The sequence below is a fragment of the Ailuropoda melanoleuca genome, chromosome 4, assembly GCF_002007445.2.
Source record: "Ailuropoda melanoleuca isolate Jingjing chromosome 4, ASM200744v2, whole genome shotgun sequence".
NCBI lineage: Eukaryota > Metazoa > Chordata > Mammalia > Carnivora > Ursidae > Ailuropoda > Ailuropoda melanoleuca.
In genome coordinates this window covers 53,115,020-53,135,983 of record NC_048221.1, presented here as the reverse complement: position 1 = coordinate 53,135,983, position 20,964 = coordinate 53,115,020, and the positions used below count along the sequence as shown (strand labels likewise).

The 20,964-nt window shown below is 48.4% G+C and overlaps 1 protein-coding gene across 2 annotated transcripts in view; it reads left to right on the top strand.

The window, feature by feature from the left end:
- FGD5 (FYVE, RhoGEF and PH domain containing 5) overlaps positions 1–20,964 on the top strand; it is a 118,887-nt gene that overhangs the window by 29,582 nt on the left and 68,341 nt on the right. For both annotated transcript variants that reach the window (XM_034658816.1, XM_002920680.4), the window contains exon 3: positions 20,693–20,825. In XM_034658816.1, coding sequence (XP_034514707.1) covers positions 20,693–20,825 — 133 coding nt within the window. The remainder of the gene's footprint in view (positions 1–20,692; positions 20,826–20,964) is intronic.

The window sequence follows — 20,964 nt, the reverse complement described above, 5'->3', positions numbered from 1 at the left end:
GTGTGCAAACATGTGGGGATACACACACACGCACACACACCCCTCCCCTGATCCTTGACTTTTTCTGAACATAAATGGAAGCGTATTGAACATGGTCTTCTGGACCTTGCTCCTGTCACTTTAGAGTTGTTGCCTGTCGAGGCATATAGATCTGCACCACTCTTTTTAGTGACTGCAAGGAATTCCAGTATCTAGTCACCTATTGATGGATATCTAGGTTGTTTCCAGTCTTAATGCTCCTCTGAAAATGCTGCAGTGAATAACTTATATACACATTTGCACACATTTATGAATATATCTGAAGATTAAAAAAAAAAAGTCCCACCATGCTAACATAATCATTACTAGCATAATCATTACTAGGGTTATATTTTGTTCTTGTCTGGTGTAAATGTATCTAGGGTGTGTTTAATGTGGATGTAATTATATTGTGCATAAAATCTCTTATTTTGCTTATTTTAACTGCATGTTGTATTTGTATTATTAAATAACTTACTAAATTAATAAAAATTACTCTGAAACAGTCCGCCAGGCTCTGCAGATAGAGCAATACCAAGTGACTGCATATTCCATTTGAGTGGTTGTGCCCCAAATTAATATACTCATTCCCTTGCATTGTGTATTTAGGGTATTGGTAATATCTTACAGCATTGTAAAGAATGCTTAGGTGAACATTCTTGTAATTAGAGCTTTTTCATCATTTGGGTTTATTTCCATAGGAGAGACGGCAGGGGAAAGGGGGGTTCTGTGTTGCCAAAAGGATTCCCCATAGGAGTTGTGCCAGCTCTCGTCTGGGCCTGCTTAGTGGGTCCTGTTAAGATGGGAACTGTGGTATGGCGAAGGGGCCATGAGGAATAATTAAGGAGATTGCTGATAAAAGCAAAGGCAGTGGGAGTCACAGTGGCAAAGTACTGCCATATGCAGGGTGCGTGGTTGCCTCTGTTCGCGCAAGGGTGTGCATGCACTTGCAGAGCCGGGAGCACGCTGGGTTAAACACTACTCTGCCCTGGTTGGTATCAAATTATGGAGAGCTGACTAGGGGAGTTGGGTTGGTGTGAATAATTCAAGATTCTCAGACACAGAAAGGATTACTGGAGGGAGAAAGGAGATGAATAGGCTTAAAGAGAAGAGTGTTTTTTAAGGATAAGATTTTAGAAAAGATACAGAAAAAGTCAGATGCCAGAGGGCATGGGTATAACTGACGATTGTCCTTTCTCCCTTATCTAGAGAGGACACAGGTAGGGGGGCGGGGTCCCAAGCTGTCTCCTGTGGAAAGGAAGCACCGTTACCAAGTAGTGCTGACCTTACTAGTATGGTTGAGGGGTTCCTGCCCCCCAAATGCTTGCTTCCCACAGCTACCAGTCACTTGAGAGTGCTTGTTCTGGGGCTTTAGATGCACCCCCACACACACGCCTACCCCCACAGTGTGTCAGGGTTCCAGACCTTGGCTTTCTGCAGTCCTTTTACCCCAAAGAAGACTCAACGCAGTTGCTAAAATCAGGGCCTTTTGGCTACCATTTCTGCTTGGCACAGTCCTCAGCCTGACAGTTAAGTTGGGTGTGCTTTTTTCCTGGAAAGGCATCCCAGCTTGGGCAACTGCAGTTTTCTGGGACCCAGAGAAACAGAACTACACGTCCCTATGTTGAAAATGCCAAGTTGTCCTCAAACCAACTAGCGGTGTTCCCAGCCAGGCCCCTCCACCATTTCCCTACAAGGAGTGTGAGGGGAGCTTTTCCATCAACCTCAGACCACAGGACCACAACCATCCCTTGCCCCATCAGTCAGTGCCTGCGACCAGCTGCTGCCTGGGGGCTGGAAATAGCACCTCTAGGAGTGGACTCCTCCCTGATCACCAGAGCAGGTACGCAGGCCACAGAGGCCAGCCCACAGCAAACCCACCTGGCTGCGAGGCTTGTGAAGCCCGTGCTCCCTTTCTTCCCTGCCTCTGGCTCTTACTGGCACGGCCCCAGGGCCCACCTCTAGCCTTGCACACTTGTCGGGACCCCAGCATCTCTCTGCTCCTCTTCCCATCGCCCAAGTGGAATTCTGTCTCGTCCTCTTACACATCCTGAGCAGTCCGACTTCTGTGCCTTTGCCTGTGTGGTGCTTTCTGCCCATCTACTCTCTCACTCTTTGATGGTTCAGATCCTTCCCAGGGGCACAGGTTGGCCCCTTTTAAGTACCACCTTCTCGTTGAAGCCTCTGTTATATCTTTTGGCAATTAATGATATCTCTGATGTCTCTGAGGCTCCTGGGACTCCTGCCTTCCCTGTTTTGTAGCTGTATGCGTGTTACCGTGTTGTCATTCCTCACTAGACCACAAACTCCAAGGGAGCAGGCATCACTCAGCCCCTCTCCTTCAGTGTCTAACAGGAGTCTTACATGTTCAATACTGTGTGCGGATGTGAAGATGGGTGGGTGGTGGGTGGGCAGACAGATGGGTAGGTAGTTGGACAGGAGGGTGGTCCCATTGTCCGTGGTGTCATCTTACCCAAGACAGACTGCCTCGGACACATCCGTGCTGTGCTTCCTCCCTATGATCTTCCTCCCCACGATGAAAATAGAAAAGAGAATTATATTTGTAAGAGCTTGTTACATTTCTCAAATGAAGTCTTATGTTTCTTGTTCTTAATTTAAAAATCCTGAGAGTTGAATACTTGATATTTCTTCAAGAAAAAGAGAATCTAAATTGAGTTCTTTTTCCTCATGTTTGACATTTTGCTTGATTTATTTTTTTCCTTTTTAGACTCTGGCCCTCCATGAAAGGAAGGGTCCTCATGCTGGACTTAGCACAGTACCTGGCACAAGGCAGTGTCTCTGTAAATACTGAACTGAATTGTATTATGCTCAATCCCCTAGGAACCCTCGGGGTCTCTGCAGCTTGGAGAGTGTTCTCTACGTGTGCTGAAAGTGAGTTTTTAGCTTGGGTGGAGAGTGGGGCTGATGGCTGTGCCAGATGCCCTCCCTGCTGTGGTCTTTTCCTTGTAGCCTTGAAATGTGGGTTCCCCCTTCCCTCTGTAGAGGCTCTCTTGGGGGCCAACACTGAGCCAGACCTGGTTGCAGAGAATCCTCCGCCCCAGGGCACTGTAGTAAGTCTTAGTAAGTTGCATGCAGAGCACCATCTGGATGCCATGCAGCGCACCCTGCCTTGATGGGGGATGTGGGAAGTCCCCCCTGCACCCCTCCCCATCCCACTGTCACTGTTGAAGTCACAGCTAGCCACTTCCCATCAGAGAGCAGTTTCCATGGACAAAGCACCAGTCTCATGGCTGGAAGGAACTTAGAACTCTTGGGATCTACACCTGTGCATGCCCAGAGAGCTTTTCTAACTTCATTCTTTAAAACAAACAAACAAAACAGAACAAAAAAACACGAAAACTTTTTAAGTATGGTTGACACACAATGTTATGTTAGTTTCAGGTATACCACATAATGATTCAGCGTTTCTATATGTTATGCTATGCTCACCACATATGTAGCTGTCATCTGTCACTGCACAAGTTAACACATATTGTCGACTATATTGTCGACTATATTGTCTATGCTGTGCCTTCTGTTGCTGTGACTTACTCATTCCATAACGGGAATCCCATCCCTCCCACTCCCCTTCACCCAGGTTGCCCATCCCTGTCCCCTTGCCTCTGGCGACCATCAGTTGTTCTCTGTATTAATAGGTCTAATTCTGCTTTTTGTTTGTTTATTCATTTGTTTTATTTTTTAGACCCCACATGTGAATGTAGTCATATGGTATTTATATTTCTCAGTCTGACTTATTTTGCTTAGCATAATACCCTCTAGGCCCATCCATGTCACCACAAATGGCAAGATTTCATCCCTTTTCGTGGCTGTGTAATACTCTATTGGGTATACACACACTGCATCTGCTTTATCTATTCATCTGTTGATAGTCACTTAGGTTGCTTCCATATCTTGACTAAACTGGTATGAATACTGGGCAAAACAGCATGGAGAGTCCTCAAATAAGTGAAAATAGAAATACCATGTGGTTCAGTAATTCCACTACAGGGTATTTACCCAAAGAAAATGAAAACACTAATAAGATATTTTCTAACTTCCTTTGATCCTCGTAGCAACTCTGAGGGTTGGAGGAAGGGAATTCTCACCTAATAGATAGAGAAACTGAGGCTTAGAAAAGAGAAGTAGCTTGTCCAGAGTTGTATAGCTAGGGCAGCTGGGATTTGAACCCCAGTCTCTTGACTCTTTTAGCTACATTTCTCAAATCTTAATATGCCTTAAAAAAAAAAACTATTAAAAATGCAGGTTTCCAGGCTCTTCATCCAGAGATTTTAATCCATAGAATCTGGTATGTGGCCCAGAAATTTGCATTTGTAACAAACTCCCCCAGGTATCCCCAGTTCATCCTTAGAGGAACACTCCCCTAACCATTCTGAAGGCAGGCATGGCTTCTTAACTTTGTGTGGGGAAATCACCTCCCCCTGGATCAGGTCCGTTGGCGGGGGGCGGGCAGCGGTGGGACCTTGCAGACATTCCTGTATGTGTGTAGAGGAAGAGATGTGGAAGGCGTCCCTTTAGGGACAACCAGTTCGAACAGGTAGACATAAAGCATCTTGCTTTTCAGTCTCACAGACTTGGTTTAAAACCCTGGCTATAGGGACGCCTGAGTGGCTCAGTCAGTTAAGCATCTGACTTTGGCTCAGGTCATGATCCCATCATCCTGGGATGGAATCCCGCATCAGGCTTCCTGCACAGCGGGGAGTCTGCCTCTCCTTCTGCCTGCTGCTCCCCCTGCTTGTGCCCCCCTACTTGACAAACAAATAAATAAATAAGATCTTTTAAAAAACCACAAAAACCCTGGCTACATAGTTTAACAGCTGTGTGGTTTGGGCTTAGTTGTGTCATATCTCTGTGCCTCAGTTTTCTCATCTGTGAAATGAGGCTAACAATTCCTATCTCATAGACTTCTTGGGAGAACTAAATTAGGCAATACATATAAAGAGCTGGCATCATGTCACGCTTGAATAAAAAAGAAACTCCAGGTTCTCCTAAATAGGCCGTACACATACTTGTCTTCATGGCTTTGCTCATGTTTTTCCCTCCTGGAAAGTCTTTCCCTTATCTCTCCTCTGGAGAACTAAATACTGCTGGTCTGTCTGCTTAGTTGCAATAGCCTGTGACTGGTGTCTCGTTATCTTCTAAGGTGCTCAGGGAAGTCCCTACCCTGGGTTTCAGACAGGTGTCTTCCTCATCTCAGGTTCTAACTTCTGTGCCTCCTGGAATTTGAGAGTTTTCTGAAATTCTGCCTTAGCTCACTCAGAAGATACCTAAAGTTTCTAGATTTTTGTTTGGCTGGCTGGTTGGTCTTGGTTTTTTCCTTTTCTGTAACTCATGCCAACAAAATCTTCCTGGTGCCACCCCACCCCAGGTGATTTCCTTTGTGGGCGTTCTGAAGGCAGGTGGGGGCTCTCTTGCTCTATCGTATGGATCGAGGTGAACTGCGGGGAAGGTTTCACCCAGCCGCACTCTGAAGTCATCCTCAACTTGATAGCCTTATCAACTCATAACTTACTTTGCTCTGGGAAGTTTGAATTAAAACTAATGAGGGTAGTCACTTTGGGTTGAGAAGGGACTTTTGAGATGGGGACACCCTGCCCCTCACTGGACCTTTCAGTTCTCAACAAGCCAGAGCTTGAGTACCTGCAAGGGTGGGGTTCTCATCTCCCCATGCAAAGCTATGACTACAACAATGTCATGTTAGTTTTTCTTCCTGCTCTGGGAGGTTTGGGAAGTTTCTCTGAACCAGGAAGTCTGGGGGCAGGTGATGCAGGTAGCATTAATGTAGCTGGATGTGAGAGGGGTTATCAGGATAGGGACCCAGACCTGGACCAGTGTTACAAGGTGGCTTTGTATCAGAAACAGCATAGTCCAGGTGGGCTCTGGAGCTGTGAGCATCCCAGCGTGCCTTGTCTTGTAGACTTTACAGTTTGAGAACGGCCTTAATATACTGTATGTTCAGATCCCGTGGAACTGAGCAAAGTCCCCCCATGCCCTCTGACTAGTGGCAGAATGAACCCCAGAATGTGGAGAGGAGCTAAGACTGAAGTTGGGGGTCAGGTGGTCCAGTGGGTAGAGGGGAAGGCTGAAGGAAAGAGGAGCTGAGCTGCTTGGAGGCCAGATTTGGGACTAGGTGAGAGCCGGCCTTGTGGTTTATTTCTGTGAAGATGACTTGCTCTTATGAAATGCTTACCTAGTCGATGATCCTTCCTTCCAGCTTGTTTCCCATAAGACTTTCCTCCTGAATCACTAACTGTGAACAGACTCATTTAAATTGAACCTGGGTGCACAGTCTGATGTTCATGTGGAGGAAAATGTTCCAACCAGTTTAGGGGCTCGGGCTTCTCCCGGGGAGCTGGGGTGGGGGAGCTGAAGGATGGAATTTGTGAGGATGGGGCCACGCTGTCCTCAGGGGCTCTGTTTTCCAGTTCATTGCCTCTTTTCCAACACTTTTTTTCAGAAATGGAAATGTTTGCAGAATGACCTGCACGATGTGCAGTTTTCCAGCCTTCCATTGTTGTAGTCTCTGTCCTGGGCGTGTGGAAAGAAGGCTGTGCCAGCTGGCGCTGCAGCCCAGTCCTCAGAACCCATATTTCAAAGCAGTTACTGGCCAAAAAAAGAAGAAGAAGAAGAAGAAAGCAGGCTTTGCTGCACAGCTCCTAACTACTTCCAGATACACGGCCACAGGCCCCAGAATGTGCTCACACGGCACCCTGGGTCCTGACATGCCCCCAGGCTGGGTCTAGAGTCAGGAACCCCTGTTTGACATCCTCTGAGGTCCATGCAGGGAACAAAGAGGTATTGTCCTGCAAGGGGGAGAGGGCTAGGCATGGGGCCGGACACGCAGGTTCTGGCTCTCCATTTCTACTCTCCTGATGCTTGACCCTGGGCAGGCTGCTTCACCTCCCCAGGCCTCATTTACTTCTCTTTGTTCGAGGTGCTGGTGCCTGCCTTTACCGGTTCGTGGGGAGAGTCACCTGAGGTGGAATATGCAGGGTGTAGACTGTAGATCTGGTGCAGATCTTAGCACGGAGGCAGGGAAATCGGCACAGCCAGCTCTCAGAGCCGAGGGTATTACATGGAAGGAACCACTGTCCTAGAGGCAGCGTACGTAGTCTCTGTGGAGTCAGAGAAATATGTTTCAGTCCTGACTCCAGCACCTCACAGCCTGTTTCGTCATCCATGACATGGCTGCTAACACACCACTCGTGGATTGGTCTTGAGGGGTAAATGAGAGATTGCAGGTAGGTGTTTGCCCAGGGGCCAGCACACAGGAGGCTCTCGGTGTAGCCATAATATGAAACTACCAAGAAAGACTTTCAGAGTTTATTGTTGGAGACTGGGTTTTGGGATGATTTGTTTGGGAATGCCAGCTCTGATCTTAAACACCTAACATGTCGATTTGCTTTCCTGCCTGTTGTCTCGTTTGATCCCCCAACAACCCATGAGGTAGGCAGAGCAGGGATTTTGATCACTGTTTAATAGCTGAGGACACTGAGGCACAGAGGAGGGAAGTGATTTTGCTCAAGGTCACAGGGTGAACCACTGGCAGAACAAAAGTCTCCTGACTCCCCAAACAACCTTTCTAGTCTTGGACTGTTTTGAGGTTGGAAATCCGACCCCGACTTGCATCCCCGGTGGGCTGTGGCCTGGAGACATGGCTCTGTCCTGGATGGAGTTTTCAGTGGACATTTAAAAACTGCAAAGATAACACAGAGCTGTGTTCCAGGCACTACCCTAGTGCCTGCTTTCTACGACGTCAACTCACTAAATCCTCAAAAAAACCCAGCAAGATTGGTATTATTATTTTCCCCATTTTACCCTTGAGGACAATGAGGCATAGAAAACTTGCCCAAGGTCATATAGCTGGTGAGTGGCAGAGAGCCAGGTTTTGGAAACCCAGGTGGGGCTGGCTCCAGCGTCTGTTCCTAACCAGCATTTTCACTTCTAGGACTTAACCTCTGGCAGGCAGTGTAGATGGTGTTGGGGTATAGAGATTAGTGAGGTGTGATCCTGCGTTCTGCTACAGACTTGCTGTGCAGCCCGAGGCAGACTTCTCCCCCTGCCCAAACCTGACTTTGCCCACCTTTGTCATGGCAGCATTGGATTGGCCATCTCTTAGCAAAGGGTGGCATTTCTCTGGGTCCCAGGGAGGGCCTGGGGTGTGGAGTGGCCCAGGCATTGTGTGGCAGGCCAGCCGGGTGTGGCCCAAGCCCTGCCAGGCCCTCCCAGGAGAGGAAGTGTCGGTATTTACAGGAAATGCTGGACAAGGCCTGGGAGGTGGGTGGAGGAGGGGCAGCCAGCCTCTGGGAGCCCAGAAGATGTGTCTGGGCGCTGGTGGGAGGGCTGAGGGCGGGTGCCCCTCTTGCCACCCCAAGGACGAGACTTTTTGTTGTTGTTGAAGGGAAAGGTCCCACTTCCCAGGCAGCCCTGCCCCTCCCCTGGCCTCTTCCCTCCAAGACTGCCACACCCTGCCTGCCTACAAAACGCCAGGCCAGCTGACCCCCTCCTCCTGGGGGAGCCTCCTGGGAGCAGTGGAGAGAGCATTAAGCTGGGTAACAGGAGATCTGCCTTTAGTCCTTCCCACCCTGGACCTCAATTTACCCACCTGTTAAATGGGCACTTGCTGCAGCCCTAACATACCTATAGCAAGCTCACTGCCTTTTTGTAGCCCACAGCCCAGCTGTGAGGAGCCAGCCCCCTTCAGCCCTGTAACCTGCAGAGCGGCTTCACTTATGCCACAGAAGTGTTCCTTAAGTGTGTGTAAATTGAAATTTTATAAAAATACTCCCTGTATTGATTATACCGGCAGTACAGGCTATTTCTTTTAAGCCTGAATAAGAATTGGAAAGGGAACTAACATTCATTGAGTCCCTGCAGGTGTCAGGCACTGTGTAGCTTTCATGTACCTGATTTCACACTTTAAGAAACAAGGATTATATTTAGGGGTGGGAGACCTGAATTTAATCTTGGAACTGCCACTTGCTAGCGGTGTCTCCCTGAGCAAATCTCTCAGTACCTTGGAGTCTCCGTCTTCTCATCTGTGAAATGAGGATAATCGTATACTGTGTCCCACAGGCTTGCCTGAGCCGGAGTCTTAGCATCCCCCCCACCCCAGGCCCCCGGCTAGCCTTCTCTGAGCTCCCAGCCTCCAGCGTGTCTCCCACTGCTATTTACAAGTGGCCAGGGCGAATTCTCCAGGGAACAAAACTAGGCAGGTCCTTACCCTGGCTAAAACCTTTCTCTGGCTCCCCATTACCCCTGGAACACACAGTTCAGGTGCCTTAGCCCTGCATTTGAGAGCTCTGCTGCATTGCCAGCCTCTTCTCCCAGCTCTCCTTACCAAGTAGTGGGTGGTTCTGGTTCCCTACACACAGGACCCAACATTTCTCCCCCATGTGCCTTTGCATAAACTTCCCTGGAATGTTCTCCCCTACCACTGTCTTTTCTTTGTGTCCTGGTCGGCCTTCAGACTCAGCTCAGGTTTCACCCTGGGCTGGAGCCTCCTGTGATTCCCTCTTCACCACACACACACACACACACAGGTTTAGGGGTCCTTTATCTGCGCTGCTTCCTCATAGCACTCACCACCTTGTCTCCTGTTGATCTGTCTGCTTTCCCACTAGGCTGTAAGTGCCTGAGGCAGATAAGAAGCCTCTCTTTTACCTCTGTGTCCCCAGTGCCAGGCATGGGGGAGACCTTCAACAAAGCAGATTGTGTCAGGTGAGGCAGTGCAAGCACTGGGTGTTCCATCCACTGTGCATGGCTATGCCTGTGCTGGGTAGAGCAGCTCTGATTTTGGTGTGCTCCAAATCCACACCTGTTCAGGGATGCCAGGAGGAACCTGGCTGGAAGTGCTCTCCCCCATCCCCATGAGCCAGTGAAAGCCGGCAGGTGTTAATTGAGCACCTGTTCTATGCAGAGTTCAATGCTCTTGGCTGGCAGGAAGGAGCTCACAGTTTGGGGAGGGAGAGAAAACATGCAAAAAGCTAAGGCCATAGCCAGATGAGGGGTGTCCGTGAGTACAGGGGCATGTCAAGGGGAGCAGGGCCTCTTCCATGAGCAGGTGTGGCCAGGCAGGGGCAGGCTGTGAAGCTTATGCAGTCTTTGGAGTCTCTTTAAGAAAAAGAATGTGCAATGAAGAATATTAAATAATCTACAGAGCCTTGAAAGGGACCCACACAAGTATGGGGCCTGAAGCTTAAGCCTCATTAGTTTCCCAGTCGACCTGTCTCAGTGGTAAGGGAAGGCTTCCTGGAGTAGGAGGTGAGGCTGGACCTGTATCTAGCAAGAAGAACCCATCAGCCATTGACCCTAGGCCCTGATCAGTGTGAGGGAGTCAGGTTAGCAGATATCTCCCAGGCATCTGTTCTTGGAAGGCAGTGCCTGCCCTAGAGAAGCAAGATGAATTTATAGGATCTTAAAGGCCTTTGGTGAAAGGTGGCATTTCTCTGAAAATGCTTCTTCCCTCTTTGGGGCAAAAGAGGGAGATATAGTTCAGCAAGGCCACAAGATGAGTCATGTGACAAGAGTGTGTGTGTGTATGTGTGTGTGTATGTCTGTCTGTCTGGGTCCAGGAGCGTTTCCCTTGCCATGTCACCTTCCCTGCTGGTCTGAGCCTTAGTGTGTTTGTTTCTGTCTGGCTTTGTGTGATTGATTCCTTCTGTGTCCCCCATCCAGATGTCCCACTCTGGCCACACGTGACTCATGTGTTTATGTGTGTCAGAAAGGCCCTCGCCCTCTGCCCTCCTTGTCTTGTTGCACTGTGGACACCCCCTGTGTCCTGGCACTTCTTGTACATTCTCATGCCTGTCTCTGCAGCACAGAGAAGGCAACAGTGAACCAGAATGAACGTGTCTAACAAGTGGGTTCAGCTGAGGTTCTACCTGTGGTTCTGTCTAGGTTGGTGGAAGGGGAATAGCAGAATGGGCGTTGGGGAGTCATTTAACCTCACAGAGCCTCAGTCTGTGCAGATGAAAAGTGAGGGTGATATCGGTGCTGGCCTCGCCAAGTGGTTGAGAGGCTCCGTAGGGTGATGCGAGAGCGTGTGCAGCACAGCACTCGGTCACCCTCAGCTGCTGCTACTGGAGTAGTTCAAAGGAACCAGATTCCCTGTGTTTAGATCCCAGCTTTGCACTTAGCCTGTCTGTGCTTGCTTCTCCACCTATCAAATGGGCATGGTAATAGCCTACAGGATACAGTGGTTGGGAAGAAGTTGTAAAGTACCTGGCACATCGGAAGCTCCCCACATCGCTGACTCTACTGCTGCTGCTATTGCGGCTGCTCTGTTAGTATTGGCTGGCTGTGCCCTGTGGAAGGGAGGGGTGGGAAAAGCGGATTGTTTTTCAGACCACCACACAAAGAAACCACACATGACCCCTGTCCTAGCTCTTGGCAGCTTCAGATGTGGTGGTGTGTGGTTATAAAATTACAGTGTTCTTCGTGAATCTCCAGCCACTGCATCCTCTCCAGCTGTCTGGGGTGGCAGCAGTGGCTCCCCTCCCTTCCGCCTCCCCTGTGGTCTCACTTACTCTGAATCCCAGAGCAGAGGTGATAAGAAGATGATGTGTCCAAGTCTCTTACTGCTCTGGGTTGGGTGCTTAGGACCGGCAACTGTGGAGCCCATCTTACAGATGAGGAAACTGAGGCAATCCCAGCCACCAGTCTTTCAGCATCCTCTGAACCTATGGCTGAACGAGAGCCACCCCACAGGGTGCCTCTCCCAACCCCTACCCACAGCCATTTTTGAAGCAATATAAAATGATGGCCTAATTAGTAAAAAAGGCTGTTTATCCATTAAGACTTTGCGAGCCACAGCATTCTCAAGTGGCAGCAGTGCCTGCTGGTACCGTTTCTATCAAAGGTGTTGAGCACCTGATGAATAGGGAGAAATAGGGAGGCCTTCACTGATAGGCTAATGGGAAGTCAGGTAAATTAGCTGGGGTAGGACAAGTCGTTCAATACATGTTTGTTGTGCACCTACTGTGTACCATCTGAGGAAGACACAGAGTGCATAGCAACCAGATGATTCCCCTCCCTCAAAAAACTGTGGCTGACAGGGGAGCTAATATGGGAACATAAGTAACTGTGGTCACAGAATGTAAACTGTGATGGGAGCCCGTTCCAGCAGGAGAGATGCAGAAGGCTTCCTGGAAGAGCTCGCGCATGTGTGTGTATAGACTTTGGGGCCGGGGGGGAGTGCGGCAAGTGCAGGAGGAGGTGAGCAGGAATTCTGGAATAGCCTTGGAAGAGGCACAGTGTTGGAAAGTTACAAAGGTGTGCATGGCCCAGTGAGTCAGAGGTTTGGCTGCATGTAATGGCTGAGGAAGGCAGACATGTGCAGGAATCACTAGGACAAAGTTCTGCAGCTTCGTGGAGGACGCCTTTGGACATAAAGTCACAGAACATTGTGGTGGGAAGGGCCTGCAGAGGTCCTTTAACTCCCTTTATTTTACAGTTGAGGAAGCTGAGGTCCAGAGAGAGGAAAGGGTCCACCCAGTGTCACACAGCAAGCTGGTCGCAGAGGTAGGACTAGAACCTGGGTCTGTATGACCTTGAGGAACTCTGCCTGATTAATTCAGCCCTGGCCTTTAACTCAGATGATTGTAGCAGATAAAACTGCCCGGCACAGTGCTGAGCAGTTCACCCACCTCATTCACAGACATTATCTCCTAGACCCTGGCAAGGTAAATAGTTATCACCTCCCTTTTACAAAGGAGAAAGCTGGGCAGGTTAAGCGACTGACCTAGGGTCATTGGGCTGACAAGTGGCAGAACTGGGTCCTGCCCTCAGGATGTGAAATGTGTCCTTTAACATTAGCCTTGCTGGGGCCCCAGAGATGGCTGCAATGCTAGGGGGTCAGTGGCAGAGCCAGGTCCATGTGCCAGCAGTGTGGCTGCTGATAAGGGCCAGAAAAGCAGAACTCTTCCTCTGCGCTCTTTACCCGCCCAAGTTGCAGGAGGGTAGTGACTGCTTCCTAAAGCCAGAACCTGAGAGATGATCACTCCGGTGAGTTTGGGGCTCTGACTGATGATTTTTCTCTAGTATGTTACCTGTTTATATTAATCTATCATTTTATGAAGCTTCTGCAGATCTTCCAAAAGTATTAATTCTTTCCCCTGGACCTCTGAACTTTCATCGATTATCTGAAAAGAAAGCCTTCATAGTTACAGTTATGTTTCCCTTTGGCTAGAGAAAAGAAATGTTTGTTTGGAGCAGGAGGGGCCTGAACTGGAATCAAGGAGAACAAAATTCCTTGAAAATCCCTATAAAACCACTTCAAACCCACTGGGAAGGCTGAAATTAAAAAGACAGACAATAACAAGTATTGATGAGGATGTTGAGAAATTGAAACCCTCAACATTGCCAGTGGGAATGTCAAATGGTATGCCCAAATACAGTCTGGTAGTTCATCAAAATCTTAAACATAGAGTTACCATATGACCTAGCAGTTCACTCCTATATATATATACTCAAGAGAAATGAAAACACGTCCACGTAAAAAAACTTCCGTGTGAATGTTCATAGAAGCGCCATTCATAATAGCCAAAAAGTGGAAGCAATCGCTATCCACAGGGGAACGGAAAAACAAAATGTGGTACAGACTTACAGTGCAGTATTATTTGGCCATAAAATGGAATGAAGTACTGATACGTGCTACAAGATGGATGCACCTTGAAAACATCATGCAAAGTTAAAGCAGCCACACACAAAAGGATCGTAGGATTCCATTTATACGAAATGTCCAGAATAAGGCAAATCCATAGAGACAGACAGTAAATTAGTGTTTGCCTGGAATTAGGGGCCAGTTCAAGTGATTGACTACTGAATGATATGGGGTTTCTTTTGGGGATGATGAAAATGTTCTAAAATTAAGCAGTGATGATGGTTGCACAATTCTGTGGATGCATTAAAAAGCACCAAATTGTACACTTTAAAAGGGCAAAATTTTATGATATGTGAATTATATCTCAATAAAACTATTGTAACAAGAAAACAAATTCTTACGAAACCATTGATGCTGTATTTCAAGAAGAGGGGTGGGGATGTCATAGGACGGAGAGCAAGGATGTACTTCTGTTTTTACTTAGCAAAAATGGAAATTGAATTTTTAAAAAAGCCTTTCCTTCAATCATGTTTCTGGGAACCATTACAAGAGCTATCCCTTGGCTGACCCTGGGTGCAGGACGCATTCCCTCCAAGAGGGAACAAAGCAGAGATTCACTCCAGTGGTGAGGAGACAGACAGGCAGCTGCTTTTAGGCTGTGGGATGCATGCAGTCTGGTCTCAGCACATGGTTTCACATGCCTGGGTGTTTTGTTCTCCACCTGCATTTTACAGGTGTGGACACGAGGCCCACCTTGACAGTCATGTAACCCAGATCATGCATTGGGTTAGTGGAGAATCCAGGACTTCCAGGTCTCTGACCCCCATCTTAAGCAGTTTCCACTGTATCAGATGGAAGGTTCAAGTTACAGTGCAGATGATATCTGTATCTGTGAAAGTCTCAATGTCTCTTTGAGGAAGGGGGACATGGGAGGGGTCAATTCTGAGTGACAAGGAAGTCTCAGAGTAGAAGATCTCACCTGGGGAAGGTCTGGAGGGATCAAGTGAACTATGAAGGTGCCTGGGGTTGAGGGGGTATAGGGAGCAGGCAGGGGGTAGGATTGAATGTCTGAGGGTTTGGAAATCCCTGATTGTGCAGCCAGCCCTTCCCTCTATCCACGTCCAAGCTCTTCCAGCTGCTCTGCTAATTAGGATAGTCATCTTGTCTCCTCCATCTCCAACTTTCCAGCTCCCAGAGAGCAGCCCTGGAGCCCCCTGCCCCTCCTCGCTGAGCTGGCAAACTTCAGAAGGGTCCCAGTCTATGTCAGAGGAGCCAAAGGATGTTACATCTGCAATCTGGCCTCCTTCACACATTTCATTTTACCAGCAAGGATGGAGTTTGGGGCCAGAGTGCCCGCCGACAGATTCTCAGTGAGGCAAGCGTTCCTTTTTTATGAGTTATTAAGCCATTTTGGCTGTGCTTAGGGTTATGGCTCCCAACGAGTGTCACTAGGATGGGATTTAACGGGCAGAGCTGGACAGCCCTGGGCTGGGTTACAAACTGTTCGTCCCCCCACGTGGATGCACATGTCCTTTTACGACTCTAGGCTGCTGGAAAGGACTGTGCTCATTTGGAGGGTCATTTAAGGTAATGAGCTCTGGGCAGCTTTAATTTATGTTCCTTTTAAAACACAAATCGACTCAGAGGGAGGATACAGCTCTGTAGAGACTAGTCTGGGGGTTTAGAACTTGGCCCTTTTGTGGGCTGGCCAGAAAGGACCTACTGCGTGCCAGGCAGTGGCTGCTTTCCCCATCATGTTCTCATTTAATCCCACAATGAACCTACATAGTTATCCCCACTTTACAGGTGGGAAACAGAGAGATTGGGTGACTTGCCTAAAGTCACACAGTGACTCTCCTCTGATCTGATGCCAGAGTTCCAGGCCACTTGGTCTCTAAACTTACAGTCCTGACTGCCTAACCCTTTTGCTGATTTTTCCTGGCATGTGTCATCTCCCTTGATTACAGATTTAAAAACAAACACACAAAAAAACTAAGGCATGGAAAGGTTAAGTAACTTGCTTGAAGTGATAGAGCTGGGATTCAAACCAATCAGCCTGACTTCTGAGCCCACCCTCTTAACCAGTACCTTGCACTGTACTTTTTTTGAGACAGAGAGTACTTCAGTCATCTTTAACTTCTCCATGTGTTAGCTCCTTGAAGTACATGCTAATCCCTATGTGTTGAATAAGTGAGTGAGGGATGATTGGATGGGGATAGAAGGATGGCCAGATGGGCAGGTGGACAAATGGATGCATGGATGGATGGCTAAGTGGATGGGTGGTTGGATAGATGAATGCGTGGGTGGAGGGTTGGATGCGTGAATGGGTGAGTGGATGAAAGAATAGGTAGATGGGTAGGTGGGTGGGTTAGAAGGCTTTCTCATATGTAATATATTCTTATGGTCAAATAAGCTATCTGGAGACAACATCTCAGTTATGATTATAATGGCCATTATCCATAATGTCTGTTTGTTTACCACTGGACTACCAGTACCTATACTTCAGAATCTAAAACATGAAGAATTCTTAATAGGTACTTTTTTTTTTTTTAATGACTGAAAAACCAACCAAGACAGGAACCATGCAGCTGAAATACAGAGCCTTTGCAAAGGACCGGTCTGAGAGGTTTATGTTGACAGACTGGTGAGATGGATGGGATATGTCACCATTCCGAGTCCGTTTCCCCAAGGGAAGAAGTGGTTACACAGGACACAAGTTCTACTAGAGCCTATTGGAGCATTTGGGTGGAAGTTGTCAAGAACATTTCTCAGAGCTGGCTTTCCTCCCTGTATTTGAAGACAGCCTAGTAGCAAATATGAAGGGTCTGTAGGGGGAGCCATGTTGACCCTTGGGGTCTTAGAATATTTTCTTTGTTTGTTAAATGAATGACTTCTATCCAAAATTAGGTCTGTCGCTACAGCTTCCACTGAATCTGCAAAGGCTGGATTATACTTGCTCTTTTGTATTGTGAAAGCATATTTTTAATGGCAGTTAATCTCCATTTGTTGTGCTCACAGCCCCTAAATAGGACAGTGAAATAAATGAATTAGAAATATCGTAATACCCAAACCTTTGTCTCCTGACTTCCATTCTAGCTCTTTCTTGAAAACAGAAGTCAGAGGAAGAAGTAGAATAAAAGATCGTGAGCCACATTTCTGGCCGTAGCTGAGGTTGGTTGCGGATGGATGGTCGGTGGGTCAGAGTTAACCGTGTTTATCTCTATGAGGTCTGTGGGTCTCCGATGGTGAGCAACATAATGGTAGTCAAACTGTTACAGATTAATAATTATGTGAAGTCACACACTGTGACTTCATGGGTATTATCACTTGGGATGAGGTCATAGTGTTAGCAAATGTTAAAAATGAGTTAACTTAAAGACAACAGTAGGTAAATAGTAGAATAGCTGTATGCAGCTAGAGTTGAGCTGGTAATGGAGAGAGCTCCCATTTAGTGAGTTATGTGCTGGGCACCGTTCTAAGTGTTTTACATTATGAACTCATTGAATCCTCCCAACAGCTCAGTGAATTAGGTACCCCTGAAGCTAGGCAAAGTTAAACATGGCCAGTACTGAGCTGAGACAGAATTTGAATGCAGGCTGTCTGACTCCAGAGTGTGAGCTCTAATCTCTGCACACTACCACCTCTCAAACAGAAAATAAAATAATAGCACAGGCAATAAAAACAATGCCCCCTTTTGCCCTGGCCACCTGGGACCCCGCTCCACACATCCGTGCACTGTGGGATCCTGACTGGACCTCTGTTGTCACATCTCTAGATTTGTCGCGTGACCTTGAGCCAGCCCATCCCCCTCTGTGGGGGTTTGGCTTCCATTGCTGTCTCCATAGGGTCACCCACAGGTCTGTTTTGTGGAATCCAGTCCTCTGCTTGGCCTGAGGTAGGTTCCAGTGCTGGGGAGACTTCATAGCAGCATCGAGGCCCAAGGGCACCCACTTTTTTACGTCCGAAGTTGAGCAGAGCCTTGCCCGACAGCCTGAGCTATTGGGGCTGAATCCCATTGGCACCAGAATATCCCTGAACAATTCAAGCAAGAGGGTGACACAATCAGATTGGGTTTGAGGAGATTCCCTCTGGCTGCCAGGTGGGGATCAGATTGGAGGCCAGCCAGGGTGGAATGGGAGAGAACAGGAAAGCAACGGTCACAGACGTCCAGGCAAGAGATGGCTTGGGCCACAAGCTATGACAGAGATGCCAGCGGAGTCAGAGAAGACTTAAAGGTAAATTCGGGAGAGGTTTTGTGTCCAAATAGTGCCTGGATATGTGAGGAAATGCCTGAGATTTCCAGCCTGCTGCCTGGGACGATGGTGACACCTTTCACCCGTGGGAGGCTTGGCTGAGAATCCTTTCTCCTTCACAGTGCTTTTTTTTTTTTTTTAATGATATGTTAGTCACCATACAGCACATCATTAGCTTTTGATGTAGTGTTCCATGATTCATTGTTTGCATGTAACACCCAGTGCTCCATGCAGTACGTGCCCTCCTTAATACCCTTCACCAGGTTAACCCATCCCCCACCCCCCTCCCCACAGTGCATTTTAGGAAAGGTGTACCATCTACCTTCTTTTCCTTGACATGGAGGAAGAACCATCCAAGGGCACAGTTAACTGCTCCATCCCTCACCACTACCGGTTATCCTCCGCAGAGCATAATGGCCCCTGCTGGGGCCTAATGTGGCCATTGCTCTTGCAGGGGGAGAATGGCTCCACTCACGGTCTGAGGATACACAAGGTGCAAATTGGTGCAGGAGGCTCTAGAGGGAAGGGAGCTAGGGCTCCTCCAGCAGACTGGTCCATGCTGGTCCATGCAGTCACTTTCCTGAAGGAAGTTCTGTGCTCGCTAAAGCAAGTATGGTGTTCCTCTGACCCTGGGTGGGCCCTGGCGGTGTGGGCAGGGGCAGTGAAGGAGGTATAGGGTGTTCCTAGGAAGGGAGACGCTCACATCCCTTTTTACATCTCAGTGGTATAGGGCTTGCTGCAAAATCCACTGTTTGCTCTCGTAGTTTGAAAGAAAAGGACAACAAAGTCAATTCTGAAAAAAGAAGAAAGAGGTCTGATCAGCAGGGTAGCCAGTTGGATAGTAGAGTGAATTATGGTTCAGCCTGGGTCAGGACTTGGTTTGTGTATCTGCACGCAAGAGCAGAGCTATAATCGCTGCCACACACACATTTTGTCCACGGAAGCCCAGGCAGGAATAGGCCACCTGTCCCTGATCTGTCTGACCTTATGGCCCCGATGTGGACCAGGGGACGCCTGTCCTGCTCTTGACAGAGCCTCCTGCACTCCTTGCTTCTTGGGTTCCAGGTGTTCTGGAGATAGATGTTCCCGGTTCTGGCTCCTGCAGTAGTTGAGAACGAGCTCCAAGGTGGCCCCTAGTGCCAGTGTAGCCTAAGGCTCAGTTTCTCTTGTCCTGATGTCCCCTACCCTGGCCACGCTTCTCGCTGCCTGGCCCAGGGCCTAAGGTAAGAACAGTGTCCCTGCCCACATGAGGCCTGGGCTAGCATTGGCCCAGCCATTCCAGCAAGTGGATGCTCCCTCGTCTCCTACAGTCAGTCCGTCCATCCATCTATCCGTCCATCCGTCCATCCATTATTCTGGTACCTCGTTGTGGCATTCCCAGAGGGCAGAAATAAATACTTGATTAGAATTTAGTAAGACCAGGGGTGTCTGGGTGTTGCAGTTGGTTGAATATCTAACTCTTGGTTTCAGCTCAGATCATGATCTCAGGGTCATGAGATTGAGCCCTGCATTGGGCTCCACGCTTAGCACAGAGTCTGCTTGAGATTCTCTCTCCCTCTCCCCCTGCCCCTCTTTCTTGTGCTTGCTCTCACTCTGTCTCAAATAAATAAATAGATCTTTAAAAAAATAGAAGAATTCAATAAGACCAAGTGCCTGGATTTTGGGTATGAGAAGAAGTTTTGTGAGAAGTTGTCTGGGACCACATTGCCCATGGCAGGAGAGAGCTATTGAAGGTTTCCAAGTAGGAGAGGGACATGGCCTAATCCCTGTTGTAGAGCAACCACTCTGCTAGGTGGAGAGGGAGGCCTGGAGCAGGGAGCAGAGCAAGGAGGTGGTTGTAATGGGGTTAGAGTCTCCTCTGTGGGGATAGTTTTGAAGTCAGAAAAAGGAGGGTTCTTCTGCCCCAGGTTGTTTTGTCACATGCTGCTTCTCCTGGAAACTTCCCTATGCCATCACAGAGCTCCTTCTCCTCCTGCTCGCAGCCTCAGAGCAACCAGTCCCTGACCTGTCCAAACAGTTTATGATCATATATTTGTGGTTCCTTTTTTGAAACAGGGACCATATCTGCTTTATTTGCCACTGTGTTACCCTCTGCCTAGCTATGTGCCTGCATAAAGCAGGCAATCAATAAACATTTATTGGATAAATGTGTTTAATTAATTAATGGTAACGCCTATGTCATAGTCATATACATATGAGTTTGTTATCTTACCTGTGTAAGTTTTCTAAGCATGAATGATATAGGAATCATTATCCCCCTAGGTAGAAACTGATACCCTGATTGTGTATTATCCATGATCTAGCTGATGACAAGGCAGGGAGCAGGGTCCAGAATGCACATCCTGAACTGCACTGCATCACTACATCCCTTATTCAGGCCCAGAGGACATGGCCACCTTGGGAATGGACCCCGCTGCATAACCAGGCCAGTCCAGACTGCCGGACCAATCAGAATGAACATCTCTTGCCCTCCCAGTAATTATTTGTACCCTCCAGCATCACAGCCTGCCTCCTATCTAACAGGGAGGCAAGTCTCTTAGCATGTGTGAGTACACTTAGGCAGCAAAGAGTGTGGCACATTCAGGGACTACGAGGAGGCCAGGATGGCTGGAGTGGGAGCATATAGGGAAGTTGGGGCTTGTGTCTTACGCAGTTCTGGGTCCCCATGGGGGCAGGCATGGGGCTTTGCACACGGAGCACTCGTTAATGACTTGTGGCATTAATAGGGCCCCTGGTGTGTTCACTTTGCCTCTCCTGGACAGGGAGCTCTAACCCTCTCTTTCTTCTGCCCTGACCTCAGCGCCTACACAGAACCCTATAAGGTCTGTCCCATCTCGGCGGCGGCCCCCAAAGAGGACCTGTCATCGGATGAAGAGCAGGGCAGTTCAGAGGAGGAGGACAGTGCTCCAAGAGACCCCAACCTCAGCCACAAGGTAGGGTGCCCCGTCCTGGGCAAGGGGCCAGTGGGTTGTGGGGAGTCAGAGATGTAAAGGCCGAAAAAGATGGTGAAGGATCCACTGTACCCCCTCTTGGTGAGGAGGGAGCTGTTTGCAAATAGCTCGCTCCAAGTTG